The sequence below is a fragment of the Naegleria gruberi genome (genome assembly GCF_000004985.1).
Source record: "Naegleria gruberi genomic scaffold NAEGRscaffold_1, whole genome shotgun sequence".
Lineage (NCBI taxonomy): Eukaryota > Heterolobosea > Eutetramitea > Acrasida > Naegleriidae > Naegleria > Naegleria gruberi.
This window is the reverse complement of record NW_003163326.1, coordinates 290,895-315,445: the sequence shown is the minus strand read 5'-3', so window position 1 is coordinate 315,445 and position 24,551 is coordinate 290,895. Positions and strand designations below refer to the sequence as shown.

The following is a 24,551-nucleotide window of genomic DNA, read 5'->3' as shown; positions in this document are numbered from 1 at the left end:
GGAAACCTTCTGATTCTCGTTTTTGCATTGCTATGAAAACTTCTAGCATTGCACTTTCGTATTTTTGAAGAAATTGTTTGGGGAATTGAGATACAGCAATATCAAAAGGGGTCTCATTTCTATGTGATTGAACATTAGTGCCCCGCATATTCATTACATTTTTGAACATGGTATCAATGGCTTGCTTCAGGGAGTGATATCTTCCTAGTTCTTCTTTGTCCTCTGCAAAACGATGCAATTGTTGCTCTTCCGGTTGTCTAATTTGTTCAAAAGAAGTGTTTAGCTGTTCTGAAGGTGATGCAGACATAGAATTATTAGTTATTGATGTGGGAATAGAAGGAGATGAACAAGATGTTTGCTTTTCAATGTTACTATTTGTGACAGGTTCCATTGGTTCATCCGTTAATGAAGTGTTCATTGTATCCGAGTTGTTATGCTCAACGGAGTGGGTAAGCGGATCATGTAAAATTAGTGGTGTGTGATTTTCTGCTTGTTCATCTTGTGTGTGATTACTTGTGTTTGATGGTTTTTCTATTGTTACTTGATCATGATCCGAAATACTCTTGGTTTGGTGGTTCATTATGGCTTCTTCAATGTCGAACAATTCCATTTTTTTTGTTTAATTATATTCAAAAGGCGGGAAAGTTTCCGTTAATTTATTAAATACTATTGACAATGTTCTTTAAATTCTTTTTGATTTCATCAGTTTTAGAACTCTTTGAGAATGAATTCAAGGCTGAAATATATTCATTAACATCTTTCTTGATATCTCCCAATGAGAAAGTTTGGACGTATTGCAAATCGTATGGTGTGTTAATTTCGCCTAGCCAATCACCAAGAATCTTTGCAATATTTTCTAAAATTCTGAGCACCATTTCTTTTGTGTCTGGAAGATTTTCGAATCTACCTTGATTATAGAACATGCTTACATCCTTTCCAACTTTTGACTTGGTTGGACTAAGTAAAATATACAAGTTGTGGTATGCATTGTACAAGTTGGTGTATTTCACACCAACTTTATCTCTCATTAGTTTAACCACCCAACCAGCTTCAAAATTTGAATCCAATGTTCTCTTTTCTAATTGGCCACAAATAAATTCAAGAGGGAAGTAAATACCAGTAAGTTCCTTTCCTAAACTTATAATCTTAGATTCAAGATTATTCTCTTTAATAGAGATATCAATCAATTCATTCCATAAATCTTGAATTAGCTCGTGATTCTTATATTTTGCACAGTGAAGAATACAAAGTCTAGACTCTAACAAATCAAAAGGCTCTGCATACTTATTATAAAGAGTATTAATATCAAAGAGAGAGCTTTCCAAATCAGCAATAATATCACTCGAGTCATGGTTGATTTCTTGTATTTGCTTAAGAACTCTTCGTTGGATGAGTGCTACATCTAATTTATCTTGAAGGCTGTTTAGTAAATCATCCTGTGTTTGGGCTGCTTTGGCATAATTAATTGCATGGGTGAGGTGTTGAATTCTTCCATCGAGGTTAACATCATCACTTTTAGTTTCAGCAAGTTTAAGAAGTACCTTTGCTGCCTTATCATACCTTCTATTATTAAAATAGTAAGAAGAAAGCTCCTCATAATGCTTGTTTTGCTTAATTAAGAAATTTTCAATAAATGGAGTATTCAAACTCAATAACTTTTCAGAGAGATTGTGCTCGATTAACCATTGATAAAGAGTGTCATGGAAAAGAGAGTCCTTTGATTTGGACATTTTTTCCAGAATATCAGAGAATTTGGTTTCCTTGTCAATTTGATTACCAATTATTGGTGATTCCTCATTATCTGCCAAATCTAAGGAGCTCAAAGCACATGTATAACATTCATTTCTAGCAGCGAAAGCTTGCTGACCAGCCATGTCAAGAGCTGGTTTACCTGCCTTTATCCATTCTAAGGCCAAGTTGCTTGGATCCCTTTGTTCAGCGCTTGTTAATGCCAATTCAACAGCACCTGTATAATAGCCAAGTTTTTGGAATTCCTTACAAACAACCAAAATATTAATATGACCAGCAATCTTTTTAAACATTTCAAGTGATTCAAACATAGAATCTTGATCGTGCTTAATTTTAGCCTTTTCCAATGCATCCAATGCCTTATATTCCTCCAAATCCTTTGGATCAAAGAACTCATCACAACTCTTGAGTTCTTCACATATTTTTTGTTTGGCATCAACCTCTTTACTTCTCATCACAACCATTCTTACCATTTCTTTCATCATCTTTTCGCCTTCTGATGTCAAGAATAAATCACAGAACGGCATTCTGGCTATTTGAGAAATTCGAGTATGTGAGTACGAAGAGAATAATGTAGCAAGTTTACACTTATCCATAAAGTATAAAAAAATCAATCCTTGGTAGCATCTCTTGAGTAAGACATACAAGTTGTGGATGGATCTTTGTTCCAATCGTTTGGCTTCTTCATCTTTCTTTGTGTTATATAAATCTACAACCTTTTCTTGGATTGACTTTTTGACATTAGATTGTATTTCATGCAGTTGGGGATTACGTTTCAAAAAATTATAAATACCAAAGAGACATTGTTGCACATATTTAAGCTGTTTTGGAGAGTAACGTAATGATGTAATTAACGTTTCATTGTCTCTTACTCTGCTATTAAATACAGGAGAAATCCATAGAGGTCTCATTAATCTTGTAAAATATAAATATAAACCATTGTGTTGAGCACTATACTTGATATCTATTGCCGATACAGGACCACCCATAGTGTTATTAGTAATGTTTCTTTCTTGTGATTCTAATCTAGGAAGTCCACCATATTTAAAGAAAGCTTGTTCGGCTCTCTTAATGAGCATTTCGTCATGGAGAGTTGGTTGTTGATCATGATCAGTAATATTATTATAAGCTGGAGGTGCGCAAGCTAGCATAACACACATTGCACAAGCTTCATCATCACTATATTTTGTAAAAAAATTATTTAACAAGCTATCGGATTGACTTTGTTGGAGAATTTGTTGTAAAAAGTCTACAGGTCTAAGCTTTACCAACAAATGCATTCCATTATTACTTAAACAAACGAACTCTCTTGGTGGTTTGATGTGTTGGAATGAAAGTTCATTTAGACTATTTTGGGATGAAACCAAAACAGGATCCAAGTACAAAGGAATTTCAGCAATAGAGTGTGTCATACCATTATCTAAATGCTTGGTGGTTACATTTTCGTTTAAACCAAATCCATATTCTCCATACTTTCTCTCCATTGACAAACAAACAAGTGAATCAACTTGGTTACTAAGCTCATCAGCTAAAATGCAAACACCATCCTTATAGAAGCATTCATGAATTTTGTGTAATCCACCAGGAATAAATTTGTTATTACTCATCGTGTTACTAGTAAATGAAACTGATTTGATATGAAGAAGAGATATTCCAATAGGTCTATCAGAATTGGAAAGTCCATCTTGAGAGTAGCCAGTTGTAAAAAATATTCTATCTCCCTTTGAAGTAATGGCAACCAAGTGAACAGCTTTTGATTCATTTTCAGATATTGGAGCAATTGAAATAATTTTGAGCGAATTCAAGTTACAATTATAATTTGGAAATTTTCTCATCATATCTTGAAGTAAATTAGAATAACTAACAACCTTTCTCATACTATCCCCATTCTCTCCAAGATCATAAACTTCAATGGTCATATTATCTGAAAGAGTATAAAGAATATTTCTTGTGTCATCTACGACAATATCAATAATAGGATCATCATGAGTAAACTTTAAGAAGGAAGGGACTAAAAGTCCAACAAAACTTTGTGAATGGTTCAGCTTTCTACATTTGCTTTTAAACCAGCCCTCCTCAGGTTCATATGTAAGTTCATATAAACATCCATCTTTTCCACACATGAAAATTCTTCCATTTTTTGTTCCAACAATTTTTAACATGTTTACATTGTCTGATGGGATGATATAATTTGTTGGGAAAAGCTCCATTTCAGAATAAATACTTCCTGTTTGTGAATCAAATGAAGGATGTTGTTGTTTTTCTGTCTCTGTACCATTAATTGGCGAGGAAACATCATTATTGTTAAAAGCAAGAGCTACAAGAACAATTTCTATTGGTGTTGCTAATACTAGTAAATATTTAACATAATCTTTGAAAATATTAGGCTTTGGCTTCACAATTCCGGCACTAATAATTATTTGATCCAACTCATCATATTCATTAAAATCACTACCATCCAAGTAACTCCATATGAAGAATTTGTTGTCAATAGTAATCCAAGCTCTATGTATTTCAGGGAAAATACCCATGAAACATTTGTATTCAAGTCTACGATATTCTTCAAAGATTGGATCAGGAAGGGCTACAAATTGTTTCTTTACGAACAACTATAAAAATTAAAAATTATTAAAAATTCAAGATACGTTACTTCATCATAGGAATCGTTTTGATTTTGTGAAAGTTCGTAAATATCAACAAACTTGCTATCCTTTTCTAAATTTTGATTGACTAATTTTTTGGATTCCATTAATTGTTCTTTTGTTGATGATGGTAAGATACTTCCATTAAAAAGATTTCCACCCGAAACATTATTGGCACTATTACCTGTTGTAGTGGAAATGCCACCAACCACGGGAGCGTTGAAATTAAACGCGGTTGATGGTGCGTACGAGTTTACTTTCATTTTTTTCGTGAACAGCAACAATAAATATTTTTTTCTTGTTTTTCAATTATTTAAATAATAAGATTTATTCCATGCTACCACTTGGTTACTATTTAATTTTTCAAGAAGGTGGTTATATGAAGATATAATCTTCGTAAAAATGTTTCCTTCATTGCTTGGATATATTCTTTTCTATGCTCTGTTTTGTTATTGGAATTAATTTCACTTCTTTGGATGTGTTGAATTATCAAATCTTCCTTACTAAACTCTCCTTTCTGGTGTGCTACATGGACTACCAATTCCAAATAGGATAGATCATAAAAATACAACAACCACCTCTCGTTTAGACCATTAGATTCGTATAAATTATCAATTATTTCTTTTGTATAACCAATTCTGTTGTTAGTGTTAATGAAATTGTCAGAAATAACGTGTGTTCTGGATTGACTTTCAATTTCATTATCGTAAGTGCTGTGAACAAATTGATGTAGAACAGCTGCTGCTGTGTATTCTCCCAACTCAACTAGGCATCTAAACATTCTTTCAACAACTTCCTCATTGGATGGTTTATAGAAATGAGGGAAACTCATTTCTCCACATTCCAAATACAATTCTAAAGCTCTTCTAAATTTACCCTTTTCGAAATATACGTCAGCAAGACAGCATTTAAAAAGGTAGAAACTACTAATAGGTTTGGTTGAAGATTGTTCTTGCAAATTAATTACACGCTCCAATACATGTTGAAGCATTATTATTAAGGTATCTTCTACAAACTTTTCGTTACCAAGTAACCAATTTTTCTTTGTAGAGCTACAAAAATATTCAGGCATTATTAGTTTTGCTAAATGCTTGTAATGACCTGTCATTATTGGTTGAGTTGGATTTCTTAACATTGGAGGAGATGTGGATCTATTTCCTACAACAGTCATTCTTACTGAAACTAAAACAAACGATAACATTACTGATAGATCCATTAGGAACTTGAGATTGTTTGTTGAAACGAGTAAATGAAAGTCATCCCATCTTAGTCTATTCTCGTCCTCAAAATTAAGACTATCAGATTCGTAATGATATTGATCTGGTAAATAAATCAAGTTATTCACAAACTTATAAATATCATCTTTCAAATCTTTGAACACTTTTTTAGGAGCCCCATTTCTTGGTGCATGCATATGATAAGCTAATGATTCAACTAGTATTGCAAATCTGCAAAAAACAATATGAACATCATCAGATGTATTTTGCTCATATACTGTTTGTATCTGTTTAAAGAAATCCCTAATAAAAGCCCAATCACCTAAATTAATTAGATTTTTAAATAATTCTCCCAAGAATACTAGATTAATATGAGATAAGTCTGGTTTTGATTTCTCACTGATATTAATTGAATCTATAGTTGGGTTTTTTTGTAAATTGCATAATTCACACAGAGCAGAGAAATCTTCCATACAGTCAATATGTGGTGAGGGTCTTTCAATTTGCTTACTTTCTATTCTTGGAGTAGCATATTCCTCTATTATTAAATAATTGTGTGGTTTTTCAGAAAGAGAGAGTAACAGTTTGTCAAATGCAATACGTTTAGATGTTTCAAAATCTTTAAATCTAGCAATTGTCATTGAAACGTCAAAAAAAGTCTTTGCCCTATGAGTTATTGTTGGACTATTGAAACAATTGCGATACAATAAACTTCTAGCTCTCAATGCTAAGTAATCGCTAGTTTCTGTTTTCAATCTCTTCAGTGGCTCAAAGCTTGTGGACTCGTGTTTTAAAACTTCCTCTAAATCATCAGAAAATAGTACATGATTAGCTTTGAGGGCAGAATCATAAACTCTTTTTTTAACAATCAAAGTTTTCAAATTTTGAAAGTAAGAGGTGTTTTCAGTCTTTTTTTCAGAACAGGCTGTTAGCAGTTTGTGTTGGACATTTTCTGGAAGTAACCCATAGTTATACTCTTGATATTCTAAAGAGGAGACATTTTCAAAGTTACTAAGGTGATATGTTTTTTCTACACTTTCTAACATTAAACTTTTAAATATTTGTGTACTTTCGTTGGTTGAGTTCAAATAAGTTTCTCCCTCTGACAGTAAAGTGGCATATACAATTGGATGATTTACATATTTAGCTAATCTACAAACAAAATCAGAAATAATAGAATTCATATTACTGTCCCATACTAAAGAGTCATTATTTCTCTCATTTTTCTTGTACTCGTATTCTAGCCTTTTAAGGAATAAAATTATGTACACTGGTATTATAGGTTGGCTAGTAACAAACTTGTGTTTCAAGACATATCGGTCTAGATGGGTTTGAACTGAAACATTAATTCCCTCATTACCATCTGGTATGATAGAATGTTTAGACTTTTCATTAACACTTGATTGATCAAATGAACCAGTTGTTTCGATATCCTGTTGAATAGTATGGCCTTGTATAATCTTTACCATATCTTGAATAATATTACATGCTAAGATCTTTTTAAAAAGATTTTCCTTCTCAATCAACTTGTAACATAAGCTTATACGATATTCTCTACTTAATTGATTTTCCATAATATCTTGAATGAGTAATTCTATTAGTAATTGTGATTGTTCAGCCTTAACTTCTGATTGATTATTTAAGCTCTTAACAATCTCATCTATTTGTCTGAAAAAGAGAGTTTTTTTGTTTTCAGGAAGAAGTAAACCTTCACTAGGGTTATTTGCCATAATTACAGATTGGCATGCTATTATAAGCGTGTTGCAACTCTCTTTTAAAGGTTCAAAATTTTTGTCTGAATATTTGAGTAGTTTTTCATGAAGAGATTTCAAATATTTGAAAGAGTTTTGGAAATCTTCCCTGAAAAAGTAATAATTTGCCATATCCAATATTAAAGACATGCCAAATACTACCTTATCTAAAGAATCTGGTTTGTCAATTAAATTGTCGAATATATTTGGATTTTTTTCTGCACTAGCCACTAATTTTTCCAAACTTGTAAGGGATTCTTCTCCTAATTGTACTAAATCGTAAGATTCTGTTCCTTCTAGAGAAGGTGATTTAATAAACCATAGAGGTAACCTTTTAGAAATTGATCTTATAACCCAGCGATGATAAATAATTTCGATATATGAACTAGCCAAGTCTTCCAAACAATTTTCATTAATTGTATCAATTCTTGACAGGTCAATTTCCGATAATTTGTCTTGACTTGATGTATGTACAATACCTTGCACTCCTGAATGTTTTCTTTTTCTTAAAAGAGTTCCAAGAATAATATGTTTTTGGAATGGAATTGGAAATTTAGTTTCAATTTCCTCCAAAGTAAAGTTTGATTTGAATGCTATTTTTGTAACTATGGATATATATCTTTTTGTTCTGTCATTAATTTGTTGAGTTTTAGAATCAGTTGGTGGTAAACATTGTTCAACAAAAGTAATAGCTAAATCAAGAGCGGATGGTTGTAAACTGTTGTCTTTTTGAAGATCCTCTAACTTGGTGAATTATAATAAGAAGATTTAACTTGAACCTACATGTTGATCAAGCTTTTTAGGATGGACTAAAAATTCGAACCAATCAATCTTCGTATCAATTAATGAAGCTTTCTTTTTCTCATCCGATAGTGATTCCAAAGATTGATTATTAGAAAGATTTGATCCATAGCTATCCAGTGATGAGAAGGATGAATTATTGTCAATGATGTTTGTTCCTCCTTCGTATTCATCATCCGAGGGAGTATTATAATAGGCAGGGGACTCAGGTGGTGAATACATTTTTTTTAAAAATAATATTATTTAAAATTTGTTGTTTAATCAAATTCAATTTAAAGTTTCTTGCCGTAGCCCTCATTTCCATTAGGAAACCAAGATTTTAATATTTCGTATTGAGAATTAATCTCACTATTAAGTAGAATATTAACATTTTCTTTGAGTGTTTGTTCAACTTGGAAGAATTGGTTTTGAATAGGTTCGGGTTGGCTCAATCTTATATTATCAATATCAAAATCAGTTGTTGTATCCATTTCTGACCCACAGGAATTGTTAGACAATTCTAATAAAAATGCTAAACACTGCATCTGGTTCAACAAATCTTGATCATTGGTTGCCTCTTGCACAACTTTTGAAACACCTTCCAGTGTTTTTTGTTTTGAAGAATCATGGTTTTTCCATGAACACTTTAAGATTCCAAGAATGCACTGTCTTAGTACACCCTTTTGACCAAGTGACAATTTTTCCATTAGATCAATACATTTTTGAAAATGATTTTTCGCTTCTACGAATGCTGAATTTCTCAAACATAGAATACCTTTGATAAATGAAATATAACTTTTAAAATTTTCAGCCTGCTTTAGCCCATTCTTATCTAGTGACTTATTTAGGATATCCAAATCACTAAATAATTGGTTTGTAGAATATTCTTCACCTACACAATTTAATTTCCAAAATATTTGATAAATATTAGCCCAAGTAACTAAATTTCTTGATGTAGAATGCTTCACAACAAATTCAAAATGATCATTTGCAGCTGAATATGTTTTGGGATTATTTGTAAAAAATAATAAAAGTCCAATTAATAAATGGATGTTATGTCTATAGGTTTCAAATAGATCAGGGAATTGATATAAGAACTCTATTAGCTTGAAAGTATTTTTTGCGGCAAGTACAAACTCTGATCTAGATAAATGAATCAAAATCATATCTTGTAATAAGTTAAATTTGATGAATATAGAATATAAGGCATTGTCATTCTTCTTCTTATCAAGCATGAAGCCAATATTATCAAGCTCTTTTAGGTATTTTTCAACCATAGAAATTCCTTTTGTGTTATATCCTTCTGATTTTGAAAGTTGACCACATGTTCTATAAAAATAGCTTGCAATAAGCCACACCATACTTATTATAGGATTCAATTCAAGCCATTCATAGGTAAATAAATGTGGTGTTTTCATAGCATTTTGAAGTGCCTGTGTGCAATCTTGAATAGATTTTAGGATTAATTTCAAATCAGAAAGATTCCCTAATGAAATTTTATATAATCCAAGTAAAAGTAAATATTTGATATAAAGGAGAATCTAGTCATGCTATAGAATATTTAAATCACTAAAACACTTACCAAGTCAGGATCTGTTCTTTGTTCCAAAAATTGTTTTTCTTCTTCTGTGCCCATTTCTACAGAGAACTCTTTTTGTAATTTTGAAAGATATGAGTTAATTATATAATCCTTTTTTCCTATATAATCAATATTCCAATTAACATAACAATAATCTTGTTTTAACCCTTGAAAAACTCTTATTAAATAATAGGCAATCAATCTCTTATTAACTTTTTCACTACATTGCGACTCTTCCCTTTCACCTATTTGAATCATTCTTTCAATATCAATTGTTCTATCATTAGAAAAATTATCCATTTCCAAAGTGTGTATCAAAGATATACGAAAATAATGGCGCCACAAAGATAGACATGACTTGAGTTGTTTCAAATTTTCATCCAATTCTTTCTTGGATTCAATAACATTTAAAATATATTCAACAAAATCTATTGCTTTGTTATAGATTTCACAAGCACTTGGAAATTGAGACATTTGTGAATAAGTTAAACCTAAACATTTGTAGAGTTCTATCTGGATTGATGAAATTTTTAATTTCGGATCCAAGTAATATGCTTCAACACCAGTTGACACTTGATCCGTGAATGATGTCAAGACCATAATCTTGAAATTTATTATTATAAAAAAAAATAATAATATTAATTAAACCTACACCTCGCAATAAGTGATCTTTACAATTTTGAAAATTTCTAGTATGCTTCAGATATATTTGTGAAATTCTAAGTCTTGTTTCCACTTCCCATATTGGATCACGATCAAATCCAACATTAGTTAGTAAACATTCCAATGTATGGATACTGTCTAATACTCTGCCACCACTTAACAACTCTTCCGACAATCCCCAACATGATAAAATCAAGTTTTTGGCCATTTTTTTTGAATTTATTTTTATCAAAAAAATTGGCGGAATTACTCTCCAACATTGTCGCAAACACTTGTTGAAATTAAATGCTTTAGCAATGTTAATACTAAACCATCCGAAAATCCCAAGTTTCGACCAAATGAAACAAGAAAAGAATTTCCAATTGATGCTCTTGTAACTATTTGACAAAAATTTGGGAAGCATTCTGGCTGCTTTTTCAATACATGTTGTGTTTGCAAAATGAGGTTTGGTATTTTGCTTAGTTGTTCAAAAAAGGATAATGTAAAATGTGTCATGAAATGTTTTTCCTCATGAATAATCTTGTGTGTGTGTTCCTCAATTAGATGGAAAATAAATCTTTGAATTCCCTCATTATTTGATAATCTTCGTTCTCTAATTGAAAGTACAAATACAGTAAAGTAGCCAAACAATGAGCTCAATATGTATAAATATTCTACATTAGAAAGGGCTTGAATACCCTTCACAGAGGGTGTTTTAGGATTTGGTGGTCTATTATAAATTTGAACACCAGTCTCAAGAAAATTCTTATGTTGTTCATGATGGTGTTGTAGTAAAAATTCAAATAATCCATTGTTTGTTGCCTCTCTTAACAATGTATCAATACCATCCTCACCAGCACTTATAAAGAACATTATTGCTGCGGCCTCAGCTACTCTTATGGCATCAAAAGGTTCTTCATCCTCTTTAAGTAAACATTCAAAAATATGATCTAATAAAAACTTAAGAAAATTAAGCGCTCCCATAGCTCTGTAACCTCTCACAAGTACATTAAACGATACTCGCATTGTAGAGTTCATTATAAAACCCTGTGTAGTTAGAGAAGTCAAACTAGAAACAGCCAAACTTCTATATATATTTTCAAACTCGTGTTCAACCCATGTTTGTACAACTGCTGAAGAAGCAGAAGATGAAAGATTAACGTTTGTATTTCCAAATCCTAATAATGGAGGTAATAGAAAGACCTTTCCTTGATGTAATTCTTGGGAATCTTCTTGAGTTGCTAATTGCCATTCAATGTTTGAACCTGTAATTAAATAAGATTCATGAAGAAGTGATTGAATAGTAGGTAAGTGATAATTAAATACAACTGGTTTTCTTCTTTCCAAAGATTTGATATTTTGTGTGCAGGTATGAACACATTGAACAAGTAAATTATGTAACATTATACTTGAAATATTAAATCCAAATACTTCTCTATTTTTAGCTAAAAATGCTTTGTATATGGATTCCACTAGATCTGGAATTTTTTCTCTAGTACTTTCAAGATTAGGAAACACTTGCAAACATGCTGGAAGTAATCCAGCTGAAAATCCAACCTCTACATGATATCCAAACTGTTCATGGAAAAAGGAAAGAATTGGAACCAATTTAAATTCTAAATCTGCTGGTTTTAAAAAATACCATTCAACAAACAGCTTGGCCATACAAGTAGATGCTTTTAAAATTACAGAAGGTGAGTATTGTCTTCTTAACTTTTGTATGCCTTCCATATCTACTTCTCCGCCAAAACCTGCTTGGGCTATTCTTGCAGAAACTGAAAACAATTCTTTAAGTATATCTTGGCAAATATTAGAAATTTCAATACTTTCACTAAATCTATCCAAACGATCCTCAAACCAGTTTTGAAACCATTCTTTTAAGTGTACCAAAGCGCTTTCATTAATAAAATGTCTATCCATCAACATGTAAAATATTTCTCTATTTTCTTTAACCTTTTTAAATTCAAATCTTTCAGCAATTATATACAATAGAGTAAATGCCAAAGCAAACTTTGTATGTTGTAGATCCTCTTTGGTATCAAAAATATTTCTCATTTCAATAAATACTCGTTCTAATACATCAGGTATAAACCCGTGTAATTGTATAATATCCAAAACTGATGGATTTCTTATCAAACAGTCCATTTTTCCAAAGTAATGTTCACTTGTTTCTAAAAAGTCAGCTTTAATTACAGCTGCTTGATATCTTGGACAAATTACCAAATTAACTACATATTCAACAGGATTTTTCTCTAAAAAGTTTGAAAAATAATTTTTTTGAATTTCTATATCCTCATTTTCTTCATTGTCAATTACACTGTCATTAATTAACATTCTTATATTTTCTGGTGCTATTAATTTGAGTGATACACAATGATTGATTATCTCCTTTAAAATATGTTGATGATTTGTAATTACGCAATATTTAGAAGTCATATAAAGTGCTTTTTCAATACTATTGAATGAAGTATCAGTAAGATACCTTATATCTTTTTCTGAATAACTGCTATGAATATTCTTAATATTTGCACAATTGAAAAATGGATCATAGAACTGTTTTTCATTTCCAAAACTGTCATACCATTTCTTAATTAAAAGAGGGAGCTTTGAAACTAGAAAAGATTTTCTTACCATAATTCTATGAGCCTTGTCGTCTACAATTAATCTTTGGGCCATATCTGTTATTTCAAGTGCTTGAAGATCGTGTACTTTTTCTATTCCACTATAAAGAATGTCAAAATAAAAGTTTAAAAAACTTCTTTCCTTTAAAATTCTGATATTATCAAATCTTGAAAATGTGTTATCAATATTTGTACGTGTAATACTTTTGGTTGATATTTCATCTTCAACAAGTAGAGAAGTAGTAAAACAAGCTTTTTCATTTAAAGTTGATTGCAATGATTTAGAAGGTCTAGAATGATTCAATTCTTTAAATTGAATTGCTTGATATTCTCCATTTTTTTCAGTAGATAGCATAAATATTATAAACCTATTTAGTGCTTGCCATAAATTTACAAATTCTTTTTCTAAATGTGTTTGTTTGTTTGATGATATTTGTTTAATTTTTTCTAGAATTGGTATTAATTTAGAATGTGTAATATTCATAAATACTGTCCATAACTCCTGTTCTGTATATTTTGAAAATAATAAAAAGAGTTTAATATTTGGCTGTGTTAAAATTCTATAAAGAACTTGAATAGATTTGATAATATTTAGACAAATTAGAGAATTACTTCCTGATGTTTCATATGAATTAGCAATATATAAGCAATTAATCATGAAAGAGTTGATTACAACCCTAGATATATATTTTAAATTATTAAAATCTGATGAATCAACAATAAATTTTCTCTTTTTGTTATTATTTAAATCCGAATCAACAACTCCATCAATCTTTCTTTTTTTGTTATTTTCCAACAATTGTGGTTGTACAATTATTTGCACATTATGATTTTTATCACTGTCACCAATCCTCACAGATGAAGAAATTGCAATCTTTTCTACAACTATTGGTAAGTGGTATTCTATGATTTTTAATAATTCAAACCATGATGATGTTTTTTTCCAAATATTATTATTGTCAACTTGAAGAATGTCAAAGAGTTGTTTTGTAAAAGTATCCAATGATAAAAGCTCCGTCATCAGAGAATGATTCAAGTAATTAAAAAATATATTACTATTTGTATCACGTCTAAGAGTGATATCAATAAAAGATTCTGTCGAAAGGGTAATTTTGTCAAAATTTCAAAAAAACATACCAATCAAGTGATTTTCAAGATTTGGATTGTTTTTGCATTTTTGTTTTAATTGATAAGCCCATTTAAAAGGTGAACTGTTATTGTTCCATGATTGTATAAAATGTTCACGTATTATTTGTAAATATTGCTCGGATGGTAGATGTTCTTCGGTATTGGAAGTTGATCCAATTTCTGGCTTTTCTAAAATATTATTTTCACTACTTGTTGTATTTTCTCCAAGATCTATTTCCTCATCACTAACTGTGGGTGATGATGGTTTATTTTTACCTCTCTTAGCAAATTTCCTTGGTGGCATATTTTTTATAAAATAATTTTTTTTTTTATTTTTTTTTAAACTTGAATTTCTTGGGCTGTTTTTCATAATCACCTTCAAAGTCATCCACAAAATCATCTTCATACTCTTCATCATTCTTGTATTCATATCTATTCTTCTCTTGAATAGATAATGGTTTTCGTTTTCCTAATAAATTATTGTCAACATCAGCATTAGATTGTGGTATTGTCATTGTATCACTTAAAAGTTCATCTTCATCAAAAAGAGATTTAGAAACCAAATTTCTTGCTATTTTAGCTCTTAGTAAATTAGCAGAGGCCTCAGATGCACTTCTAAAAACTGCATGTGTTTCAGGTTGATTTGAATTGCTAGCTCCATAAATTAATCCTCCCATATTAAAAACTGAAGAAGATGCATCCACATTCGTATTATTTCTTTTTCTCCTTCCACCACCTCTCTTTTTTCTTTCTTCCCTTTCTTTTCTATTTTCTTCCATGGCTTGTAGATATTCCAAATGCAATTCATCCCAAAGTTTTTCTCTTCCTTCTATTTCTGATTCTTCAGTAATAACAATTTCTTCAATTTCGGAATCATCCTCAAAATCAGATAATGTATCAATTTCTTCTTCCTCGTCTTCTTCTATTTGATTTTGTTGTTCTGTTTGATTTTCTATGGAAATTTTTGAGTGATTATTACTTTCTTCATATGAAATAGATTCATCATCTTCAAATTCAGAACTCTTGATTTGAGTTTGTCTAACATCTTGACTAGCTGAAGGAAGAGATGAAGAAGGTAAAGTAGTATCCGGTATTGGTTTTGATTGGGATTCTTGTAATCTTTGCGCTCTTGCTAATTGATCCCCTTTTTCTAGTTCTGTTGATATTTCTTCAATTTCCTTGTCTTGAATAAGTTTTTCTGCTTCTTCAACATCTTGATCATTAACATCTGTTCCTCTTTCTAAATCCTTTTGTTCAGGTTCATATCTTTCCATAAGTTTAGATTTTTCCTTAAGTGAACGAGAATATGCAGGAGGATCTGAAACGTCTATTGTTCCCTGAAAACTACCATTATTAATTTCTTGTTCTCTTCTTTCAAACTCTTCAGGAGAAAGTTGAGCTGTTTCTGTTTTATCAAACTCCATTAAACGTTTTGTTAAAGTAGCTGTACATATCTTTACAACTTTTACAACATCTTGTTTTGAAATATTTTTAAATCCATGTATTCTAGCTGCTACTAAAAGTGCTGCAGCACAAATACCAGCAGGTCTTCTTCCTGTTTGAATCCAATTTCTTTTCATACTGGCAATTAATTTCAAAGTTGTTTGGATTACTCTATTAATTGCTTCTTGATTTGCATTTTCTTTTCCAGAGTTCAATAATAACCTATTTGCAAAACGTCTCACATAAAAGAAAGGTTCAACTGCTGGTAATTTAAAATTGAGAGCAGTCATTAAATCTAAAAAACAATGACCTATTAAAAATACATCTGTTTTCATAGATTCAGAAAAATCCATTAACATGTATGGTTGTTTGTCTTGACGTAAAACAAAATATAAACAAGCTGCTGCTACAATATCAGGATTTCTTGCTTTTGTAGATCCTTTCAAAAGAGCTAATTTGTAAGTATTTGTCGCTCGGTCAACATAATGGTTTGGTATTTTCATTAAAAGTGCAATTACACTTATTCTTCTTTTTGCTTTTTCAATAGTTTGAAGTCTACTTTCTGTCATTGGCTTTTCAGTATTCCCAGCCTGAGGAACTGCAGAAGTAAATATTAAATTACCATTCTCATCATAGGAAAATTGTGGCACTCCAGCAAGTGCTGTAGCTGCACTAGCCATTGCTCTCTCGGACGAAACAAATCTGCCAACCATAGTATGATTTTCGTTAAACTCTACAGTTTCTTCAAAATGACTACCTAATTCTTCTCCACATTCTCCACAATATAATCCTTCTGTTGTTTGTTCTGGATTTACGTGTGCTTTGCAAGTGCTGCACCAAATTTCCGGCATTCCTTTATATACAGTATATTTATTCTGCCACTATTAAAATAAATTTTAAAACCTATTAAAACCTCAAGATGATGATCTTTTTTATGTTAGAGAGGTTAATAACTTATGAAGTTAATTTGTTTTAACGTTTTTTTTAAATTATTTTTAGCAAGCAAAATATTCTATTTTTTAATGGATTTAATAATTAAAGAATGCATTGGTTCTTTTGTCAATGTTTTTATTGGACAGAAACAGATTTTTCAATCATTGAAATGATTTTTCCTGTTCTCTTTTTGGCCATCTCTAAACAATAATTTAATGTTGACTGTTTGATAGACTTTCCACCAGGTTTAAATAACGAACATAACTCATTTCTTTCATTATAAACAATTGTTAATTTCCAAGCCAATAGTGATTCTTCTTCACTTGTTGGATCTACTATTGTAAATCTTAAAGAGAATTGGATGAAAATTTTTGTAATAAACTTACTCTGAAAGATTACCAAATGACAATGGTATTGGATAATGGTCTAATTGAAGTTTAATGTTTGAATTTTCATTAGTGACAATTGCCTCATCATCCTTCGTTATTTGACAAGTTGGAAGTGATACTATATTTCAATAAAAGTTATTATTTAAATTCATGAAAATAACTCACCATTTTTCAGTGCTGTTAATAAAGCAATAAGTGCTGCATCGAATACATTCCCATCATTTTCCAAACAATATAAATCTGCATATAAAACCCAAACAGCTTTACCTTCTTCTATACACAATTGACTAAGATCCATAACATTGCAATTATAAAATATTCCTGCCAATCTCTGTTGAATTACACTTTTTTTTTCATTAATTTCTTCCCAATTTCCAGTAACATCGGCTGCACAAATAGAAGGAAAATCAAATGAAATGACAACTTTTCCATTTTTTGGTGCATCTTCTGTTGGTATCATTACTTCCGCTTTAATTCCACAAACAACACTTGTATTTCCAGTCTTTACAAGAGATGATCCTTCACAATTTCCCAAAGATCCCGATGAAACAACAGTCTCTCGTATCATGTTCAATGGTCTACCATCAGGTCTAACGCCTTCCGGTAAAAATTTGTTATAAAACTCCAATGGGTGAACTTTTCTGAATGCTTTTTACGAATTGGATATGTTTGAACAATTTGTTTCTTAAGACAAACAACAAACTTACCTTCTGCATCAAGTTGGAATTGCATTTTTTTAGATAATTATTTTATTTTTAATTGTTAGAACGATGCGGCTTTTCAGTTGTTCAATAAATAATTACATTTTTAAATATATTAATAATAAATTAAATAACATTATTAAATTGAAATATTAAATAATAAACAATAGGTTTTAAACTATTTTAAACAAAATTAAATCTTATCAAATAAATTTTCTTCAAAATATTTCATGATTTATTTTTACTTCAAACAAAATGCAGACAATACACCAGAAAAAAAAATTCACAACCATCATTATCTAAAATGATTAGAAAAAAGGCCAAGAGAAAAGCAACCAAACTTTTAGAAGACAGAAAGCCAAAAGTTATTGAAAATCCAAAAAGATCCCTCATCTTGTCCGGAAGAAAAGTAAATAAGGATCTCAAGACATTATTACAAGATCTTCATCGCTTACGTACACCATTCTCTGTTAACTTTACACAAGAAACACACGACTTGTTACCATTCGAAGAAGTCCAACCAATTGAAAAGCTAGTAAAATCCGAAGATACATCTCTTTTCCTTATTGGATCCCACCAAAAGAAAAGACCAAACAATATAATAATGGGAAGATGTTTCGATCAACAAATCTTAGATATGGTTGAGTTCGGAGTAAGTGAATTGAAACAAATGGAATCCAAGGCAAGCCTATTGAACAATCTCGGAAGCAAGCCTTGTATTGTATTTAAAGGAGATGAATTTAAAAACAATCCACAATTTGAAACTATTAGAAGCATGTTTTTAGATTTTTTCAGAATTGAAGATCCTTCATCAATCAATTTATTAGGTTTAGATCATGTTATTTCAATTACTGCTATTGATAGCAATAATTTAGCTTTTAATCATTACAAAATCAATTTTGAAAAGAGTGGTCAAAAAACTCCTCATGTTCAATTAGTTGATATTGGTCCATCAATGAAGTTGTCTCTCCGAAGAACAAGATGGGCTTCTGATGATTTAAAGAAGAATGCCATGAAGATTCCAGATGTTTTGAGAAAGAGCAAGGATCGTTTAAAGAATGTTTTCAGAGATGAACTAGGTAACGTACAAGCCAAGATTCACGTACAACAACAAGACATTAAAACTATTGGTACAAAGAATTTCAGAGCCACAAGAAAAGGAGTTGCAGAAGAAACAACAAAGAAGTTAGATATGATGGAGAGAATGGATAAGTTTTTATACGGAAAAAGAAAGCTTTCATCATCAACGCCCACTTCATCAAATGATTCAACCTCTACTCCAACAACAGAAACAAAAACACCACAACCTCCAACAAAGAAAATCAAACAATAAATTTATTGCTGACATCATCATAAAAAAAATGATTCATTTTGTTCTTTTAATATCAAGACAGTCAAAGGTTCGTCTCGCCAAATGGTATTCAACCTACTCACAAAATGAAAGAGCAAGAATAGTAAAGGAAGTTGCTCATATGGTTGTCGGAAGACCATCAAAGTTGAGTAACTTTCTCGATTTTAAAGAACATAAATTGGTTTTTAAACGATATGCATCACTTTATTTTGTTGCTTGCATAGACAAGGATGATAACGAGTTAATTGCTATGGAAATGATACACCATTTTGTGGAGGTATTAGATAAATATTTTGGAAATGTCTGTGAATTGGATTTAATTTTAAATTTCCACAAAGCGTACTTTATTTTGGATGAAGTTTTTGTGAATGGAGAGTTACAGGAAACAAGTAGGAAGACAATTCTAAAAGTAATAACAACTCAAGACCAAATGATGGAAAATGAACAAGAATCACAATTCACTTTCTAAACTTTGTAAATTATTGTAAATAAATGTATGTTTAACACTTTTGCAACTCTAAATGAATTGCTAAATAGAGATGATCTTGATTCAATTCGAGCTGGATGGTACAGTAAGTACTTGCCTTCAAAATATCTTACTGATTTTCACAGCTAAAACCACCATTAATTTGTTGTGAGTTTTAGAGAAGCTTTAATTTTGATCATTAAAAAAAATGGAAGAGCGGTTGCTCTCCAATAAACAATTATTAAGGAATGAGGAAGATGTGGAAATAACGTTAAACCCCGTTGAAATAACTGACCAACGTTGGTCTGATGATGGGACTAATAATGTAACAATTCAATATCATACTATTGGCAATCAACCTCTCCATACACTGAACCACTTAGCTAGATTAAACCAACTCCTTTCCGATTCTTTTTTTAGTAATGAGGGAGCAACTTCTCACAAAGACGACGAATTTCAACAAGAGTTAAAGACATTCACAAATCAAAAGGACCAAGATGGACAATCCATTTTATTTAAACGATTTGATATTTATTCAGAGTATTTTCATGAGGAATATTCTTCACAACCCAAAGATGAAGTTCTACAATCTAATACCTTAAAGGAAAAAGGAAAAAAAATGGATTCTGAACCTGTGAATATTATTAAAGAGGATGGAACAACCTTTTCACGTAATCATCCCAGTACTCGAGCAAACTTCTCTAAAGACAAGTTTTGTGTAATATCTCAATGTTTTTGGCCTGAAAGTCATTTTTCCAAAGGCTATTGTGTTAATTATAACAACTTGGAAATGTTAAAAATGTCATTGCCTGACATAGAGGATGTAGAGGAATACTTGAACGAGTTTTATGATCTTCATGGCTTTGACAAAACAATGGAAAATATTGATACTGAGTTGTACATTTGTGACACAGTTTATATATGTATTTTGAATAGACATGAATATTATTTTGCAAAATATAGAGACTATATTAAATACTATGGCACTATTGATATATTACAATTAAGGGAAAAGAAAGAATCCACAATGATGTCTAAAAGGCAATTTCTTAATAATTGTTTGTGGGTAGTTTCAATGACAATTATATGTCTACTTTTCATGGCATTATTTTGCATATCCATATGGATTACTGAGGGAATGAACGAATTGCAACAATTGGAAGAAAAGGAAGGAGGCTTATCAAACTCAAATTCAACAATTGTTTACACCTTGGAGAATCTTCCAAAATGGAACTATTTATCTGCTTTTTATTTCAGTGCAGTAACAATGCTAACAATAGGTTATGGTGACTACTCACCGATTACTGTTGCAGGGGAAATACTGGTGATTATTCATGCTATTTTTGGTATAATTTGGATCTCGTTTTTAATATCAATTATTGGCAAACGTTTACTTCAAAACATTAACTTTGTTCTTCACTTTATATCTATAACCATCGAGAGAATGCTCAGATTGATAATAAGTAGAACAAGGTTGAGATATTTTTTAACAAATACTATTCGAAAAGGTTTGACAAACCCATATGCTCAACTTTGTTACTTTGTTTTGTTTATTATTACTTATTGTGTAATTGGTGCTTGTATCTTTTTGAGCCTGGAAAGTGGTAAGAACGAAAATTGGACCTTTTTAAGGTCACTCTATTTTACAATCATTAGTTTGACAACAATAGGTTTTGGGGATGTTTATGTAACACGTACGTAATTGATTTTCTATATATGATGTTAATATTTATTACAGATACAGCTTCTAAGGTAATTTTAATATTTTTTGTATTGTATGGGGTTGCCTTTATGGGAGTTTTAGTGGCATTAGTTCAAGAACTTTTTTCATTCACTCTGGCCAAGATTTTCCCAAGTACAGAGAGCAAGAAACGGTGGAAATTATTTAAAGAGTTTGAGCAAAAGATTGAAACAAGAAGTTCTCTTGTGTCAATAAATTCAAATAATGAGTAGCAACCCAACAGCTCATTTGATTTTCCTTAATTGAACCAAAGGATTGGTTCAACAAAAGTCTTGTTAGCTTCTTTTAAAAGATATCCATCCTTGTTTTCACAACGGGTAATTCGCTTACCAGCATCAATTTTGATGATTCACAAATTGTCTGAGACAAATTCGTACAAAAAAAATGCTCAATTATTTCTCCAACTTTGACGTGAAAAATCATGAATGGGTTTTGGATTTTAAACTTCCACTTATTGTTTCCGTTCTTTACCTCATTGTTTCATATGGTCTAAAGACACTTCTTGGAACCGAGAAGAGAGTGGAACCAAATGAACAATCTCTTGATAGTAAAAAGATCAAGGATGGTCCAATAATGTACACCCTCACACAACTACACAACCTCATTTTGATTGTACTTTCCTTTTCCATGATGTGTGGTATTATATATGAGATTTATCAAAGATGTTTAGATGAAGGTGTTTTCAGAGGAGCAATTTGCCCCGATGATGACAAGGAATCAAAGTTAATGACCAATGGGCCTGTAGCCTTTTGGGTGTTTGTTTATCACCTTTCCAAATACTACGAATTGGTGGATACATTGTTGATTGTTGTTAAGAAAAAACCCTTAATTGTCCTTCATGTGTATCATCATTTAATAATGATTTGGATTACTTGGAGTTGGCTTAAGGACCCTTGGTTTATTGGCTCCTGGTGGTGTATATTTGTTAACGTAGGTATCAAATTTAATTGTTAAATTTAACAAGCCATGGATCTATCAAATTTGATTTCCTATACCATTACTGTTCAGTCAATAATCCACACAATCATGTACTATTATTATTTGCAAGCAGCAAGAGGAAAGGTACTTAAATGGAAGAATATCCTAACTGGTGGTCAAATTGTTCAATTATTTTCTGGTTTCTTACTTGTTTCATATTGGTTCTTCATCAAAGGTGAAAACCATTGTTCTAATGGGTATTATGCAGGAATTTTTTCTCATCTTGTTAATGGTACTTTGATCTTACAATTTATTCAATTTTTCTACACTAACTACATTGCTAAAAAGAAGATTGAATAACCAAATTACTCTTCCTTTTAATATTCTAATGACAAGTTTAGTAAAGATCTGATTGAGGTTGCATTTGCTCCAATTTTTTCTTATTCTTTTCCAAATATTCAATGCAGAAAGTCTTTACATTCTCAACATTTACACTATCTTTGGCAGAAACTGGTATTACTGGAATGTCACCAAACTCGCTTTGTACGAATTCTTTTAACTTTTCAAAATTCTTTTCAGCACCAGGAACATCCATTTTGTTTGCAATAATGCATTGTGCTCTATCTGAAAGACCTGGCATGTAGAGTTCTACCTCTTTTTTAAGTAATCTCAAAACATCCCATGGTTGATATAGTCTTTGTTTCCTCTTAAATTCAGGTAAGGTATCAAGAATAGTATTGGCATATGGATCATGGTTAATAGAAGTGTTTTCTGGATCTGTTCTATCCATACTAGAGTGGTGATATACAATTTCATCAATTTCTTCATCAATTTCTTCATCAATTTCTTGGTTATGATATTGTGAATCTCTTACTTCCCTATTTAATTCTATTGACTCATCTTGCGTAATTGTTCGAAGTAAGGGAGTTCTGTTTCTAAATCTTTCCTGAGCCTGTCTTCTTTTACTCAGTTTTTCCATACGAGAATTATTTATCATAACATCATCATCTTCCAAATCGTCCAATACTGTATCTGCTTCCTCTCCAAAATAGTCCATCATGGCAGATGATTTTATATCAAACACATCATCATCATATGATGTTTTTGGTGAAAGAACTGACATTCTTTTTTCAGATTGCCTAGACAATAATTTAGATTCTTCTGTATTCTTACTATAATCAAATGGTGAAGAATCCGTAATAAATTCATATTTGACATCTCCAGTCTCTTCATTGTATTGAATACCCATACCTTCTAGACCACTTACATCCACAACATAGAGTAAAAGTTTTGTTCTTTCAATATGTTGCAAGAAATCATGGCCTAAACCTTTTGTTTTTAGTTTGCTATTCATTCCTTCGATTAATCCAGGAATATCTGCACAAGAAAAAGTAAAACCACTTTCGCTATGATAAACTTCTCCCACAGTAGGATGAAGTGTTGTGAATGAATAGGCAGCAACTTTAGGTTTGGCTGTTGAAATAGAACCTAACAGAGTGGACTTTCCAGCATTTGGATATCCTAACAACCCTACATCTGCTATTGTTTTCAGTTTCAATTTGAGAATTCTTTGTTCACCTTTTATACCATCAAGACTTTGTTGTGGACTACGGTTTGTACTAGAAGAAAAATGTTGATTTCCCAATCCACCTTTACCTCCTTTAACTACCAACACTTCATCACCATCATTTTGAAGATCTGCAACTAATTCCTTTGTATCGGCATCAAAAATTTGTGTACCTAAAGGGACATAAATATATGTATTTACGCCTTTTCTTCCATTCTTGTTTCTCTTTTGACCATTTTCTCCATCAGGAGCTTTTTGGATAAAATCAATATCACACAAAGAACGTCTACTATCAACTGATTTAATAAAAACACTTCCTCCACTTCCTCCATCACCTCCACTTGCCTTTCCGATAGGTTTATATTTTTCTCTCAGAAAATGAACATAACCATTTCCTCCATTTCCTCCCTTCACTCTTACCATACATTGGTCAATATATTGGATATGTTTTCCAGATTTTGTTTTTATCATTGGAAATCTATTCTTTTCAGGAACTGATTTTCCTATTGAACCAAATTCTGACTGAATACTAGCTAGATATAATTTGTTGAAATTATAATTTCTTGATTGATTCCAATTATATTTTTCTATAGGAATTGACGTCTTGAGGGAAGATTCCCGAATCATCTGCTGGAAAGATGATACGCAAATTCTTCGGGTGTTGTTCAACATTTTTTTTAATAATTATTAATTTTGTTACAATTAATTTATTGAAGCAAATTAAAATCTATATTGTTTCAAAGAAGTACCATCAAAGAATACAGGTTTTGAAGGATAAGGTACTTGTGTTTGATCTGATATGCATGTATCATCAGAGTTGCTTTGGATAAACTGCATAAATTCATCACACATTAATTTCATTTGTGTTGTATGATTCTTCAAATTTTCCTCATTAAATAGGTTTCTCTTAATAACTACATCACAAACTCTTTG

The 24,551-nt window shown here is 31.1% G+C and overlaps 10 protein-coding genes across 10 annotated transcripts; 3 read left to right on the top strand and 7 right to left on the bottom strand.

Moving 5' to 3' along the window:
* Window positions 1-659: 659 nt before the first annotated feature.
* Window positions 660-4,654, bottom strand: NAEGRDRAFT_61200 (nucleoporin 155; the record flags this gene model as incomplete). The annotated part of the gene is made up of 2 exons (XM_002683022.1): window positions 660-4,358; window positions 4,400-4,654. 2 exons carry the CDS (start codon window positions 4,652-4,654, stop codon window positions 660-662), a joined length of 3,954 nt encoding a protein of 1,317 aa, XP_002683068.1.
* A 92-nt stretch (window positions 4,655-4,746) lies between these two features.
* Window positions 4,747-7,338, bottom strand: NAEGRDRAFT_61199 (uncharacterized protein; the record flags this gene model as incomplete). Its single annotated transcript, XM_002683021.1, has 1 exon — window positions 4,747-7,338. One exon carries the CDS (start codon window positions 7,336-7,338, stop codon window positions 4,747-4,749), a length of 2,592 nt encoding a protein of 863 aa, XP_002683067.1.
* Window positions 7,339-8,432: 1,094 nt separating this feature from the next.
* NAEGRDRAFT_61198 (uncharacterized protein) lies at window positions 8,433-10,318 on the bottom strand (the record flags this gene model as incomplete). Its single annotated transcript, XM_002683020.1, has 3 exons — window positions 8,433-9,680; window positions 9,722-9,963; window positions 10,072-10,318. The coding sequence occupies 3 exons, from the start codon at window positions 10,316-10,318 to the stop codon at window positions 8,433-8,435; spliced, it is 1,737 nt and encodes a 578-aa protein (XP_002683066.1).
* A 309-nt stretch (window positions 10,319-10,627) lies between these two features.
* Window positions 10,628-13,395, bottom strand: NAEGRDRAFT_77696 (uncharacterized protein; the record flags this gene model as incomplete). Its single annotated transcript, XM_002683019.1, has 1 exon — window positions 10,628-13,395. The coding sequence occupies exon 1, from the start codon at window positions 13,334-13,336 to the stop codon at window positions 10,628-10,630; it is 2,709 nt and encodes a 902-aa protein (XP_002683065.1). The 5' UTR covers window positions 13,337-13,395.
* Window positions 13,396-14,438: 1,043 nt separating this feature from the next.
* On the bottom strand, window positions 14,439-16,403 carry NAEGRDRAFT_61196 (transcription factor; the record flags this gene model as incomplete). The annotated part of the gene is made up of 1 exon (XM_002683018.1): window positions 14,439-16,403. The coding sequence occupies one exon, from the start codon at window positions 16,401-16,403 to the stop codon at window positions 14,439-14,441; it is 1,965 nt and encodes a 654-aa protein (XP_002683064.1).
* Window positions 16,404-16,620: 217 nt separating this feature from the next.
* On the bottom strand, window positions 16,621-17,606 carry NAEGRDRAFT_61195 (exosome complex exonuclease RRP43; the record flags this gene model as incomplete). The annotated part of the gene is made up of 4 exons (XM_002683017.1): window positions 16,621-16,831; window positions 16,872-16,992; window positions 17,040-17,522; window positions 17,582-17,606. The coding sequence occupies 4 exons, from the start codon at window positions 17,604-17,606 to the stop codon at window positions 16,621-16,623; spliced, it is 840 nt and encodes a 279-aa protein (XP_002683063.1).
* Window positions 17,607-17,879: 273 nt separating this feature from the next.
* Window positions 17,880-18,929, top strand: NAEGRDRAFT_77695 (brix domain-containing protein; the record flags this gene model as incomplete). Its single annotated transcript, XM_002683365.1, has 1 exon — window positions 17,880-18,929. The coding sequence occupies one exon, from the start codon at window positions 17,880-17,882 to the stop codon at window positions 18,906-18,908; it is 1,029 nt and encodes a 342-aa protein (XP_002683411.1). The 3' UTR covers window positions 18,909-18,929.
* A 7-nt stretch (window positions 18,930-18,936) lies between these two features.
* On the top strand, window positions 18,937-19,395 carry NAEGRDRAFT_29136 (uncharacterized protein; the record flags this gene model as incomplete). Its single annotated transcript, XM_002683364.1, has 1 exon — window positions 18,937-19,395. One exon carries the CDS (start codon window positions 18,937-18,939, stop codon window positions 19,393-19,395), a length of 459 nt encoding a protein of 152 aa, XP_002683410.1.
* Window positions 19,396-21,685: 2,290 nt separating this feature from the next.
* NAEGRDRAFT_3597 (uncharacterized protein) lies at window positions 21,686-22,387 on the top strand (the record flags this gene model as incomplete). Its single annotated transcript, XM_002683363.1, has 2 exons — window positions 21,686-22,063; window positions 22,142-22,387. Coding segments are annotated over 2 exons (624 nt in total), but the record flags the coding sequence as incomplete, so codon positions are not given.
* Window positions 22,388-22,407: 20 nt separating this feature from the next.
* NAEGRDRAFT_77694 (GTPase obg) lies at window positions 22,408-24,286 on the bottom strand. Its single transcript, XM_002683016.1, has one exon. It carries the CDS (start codon window positions 24,243-24,245, stop codon window positions 22,449-22,451), a length of 1,797 nt encoding a protein of 598 aa, XP_002683062.1. The 5' UTR covers window positions 24,246-24,286; the 3' UTR covers window positions 22,408-22,448.
* Window positions 24,287-24,551: the final 265 nt, after the last annotated feature.

Excerpts from the sequence above, each read along its gene's own strand:
- NAEGRDRAFT_77694 (XM_002683016.1), bottom strand. The coding sequence starts at position 24,245 with ATGATTCGGGAATCTTCCCTCAAGACGTCAATTCCTATAGAAAAATAT.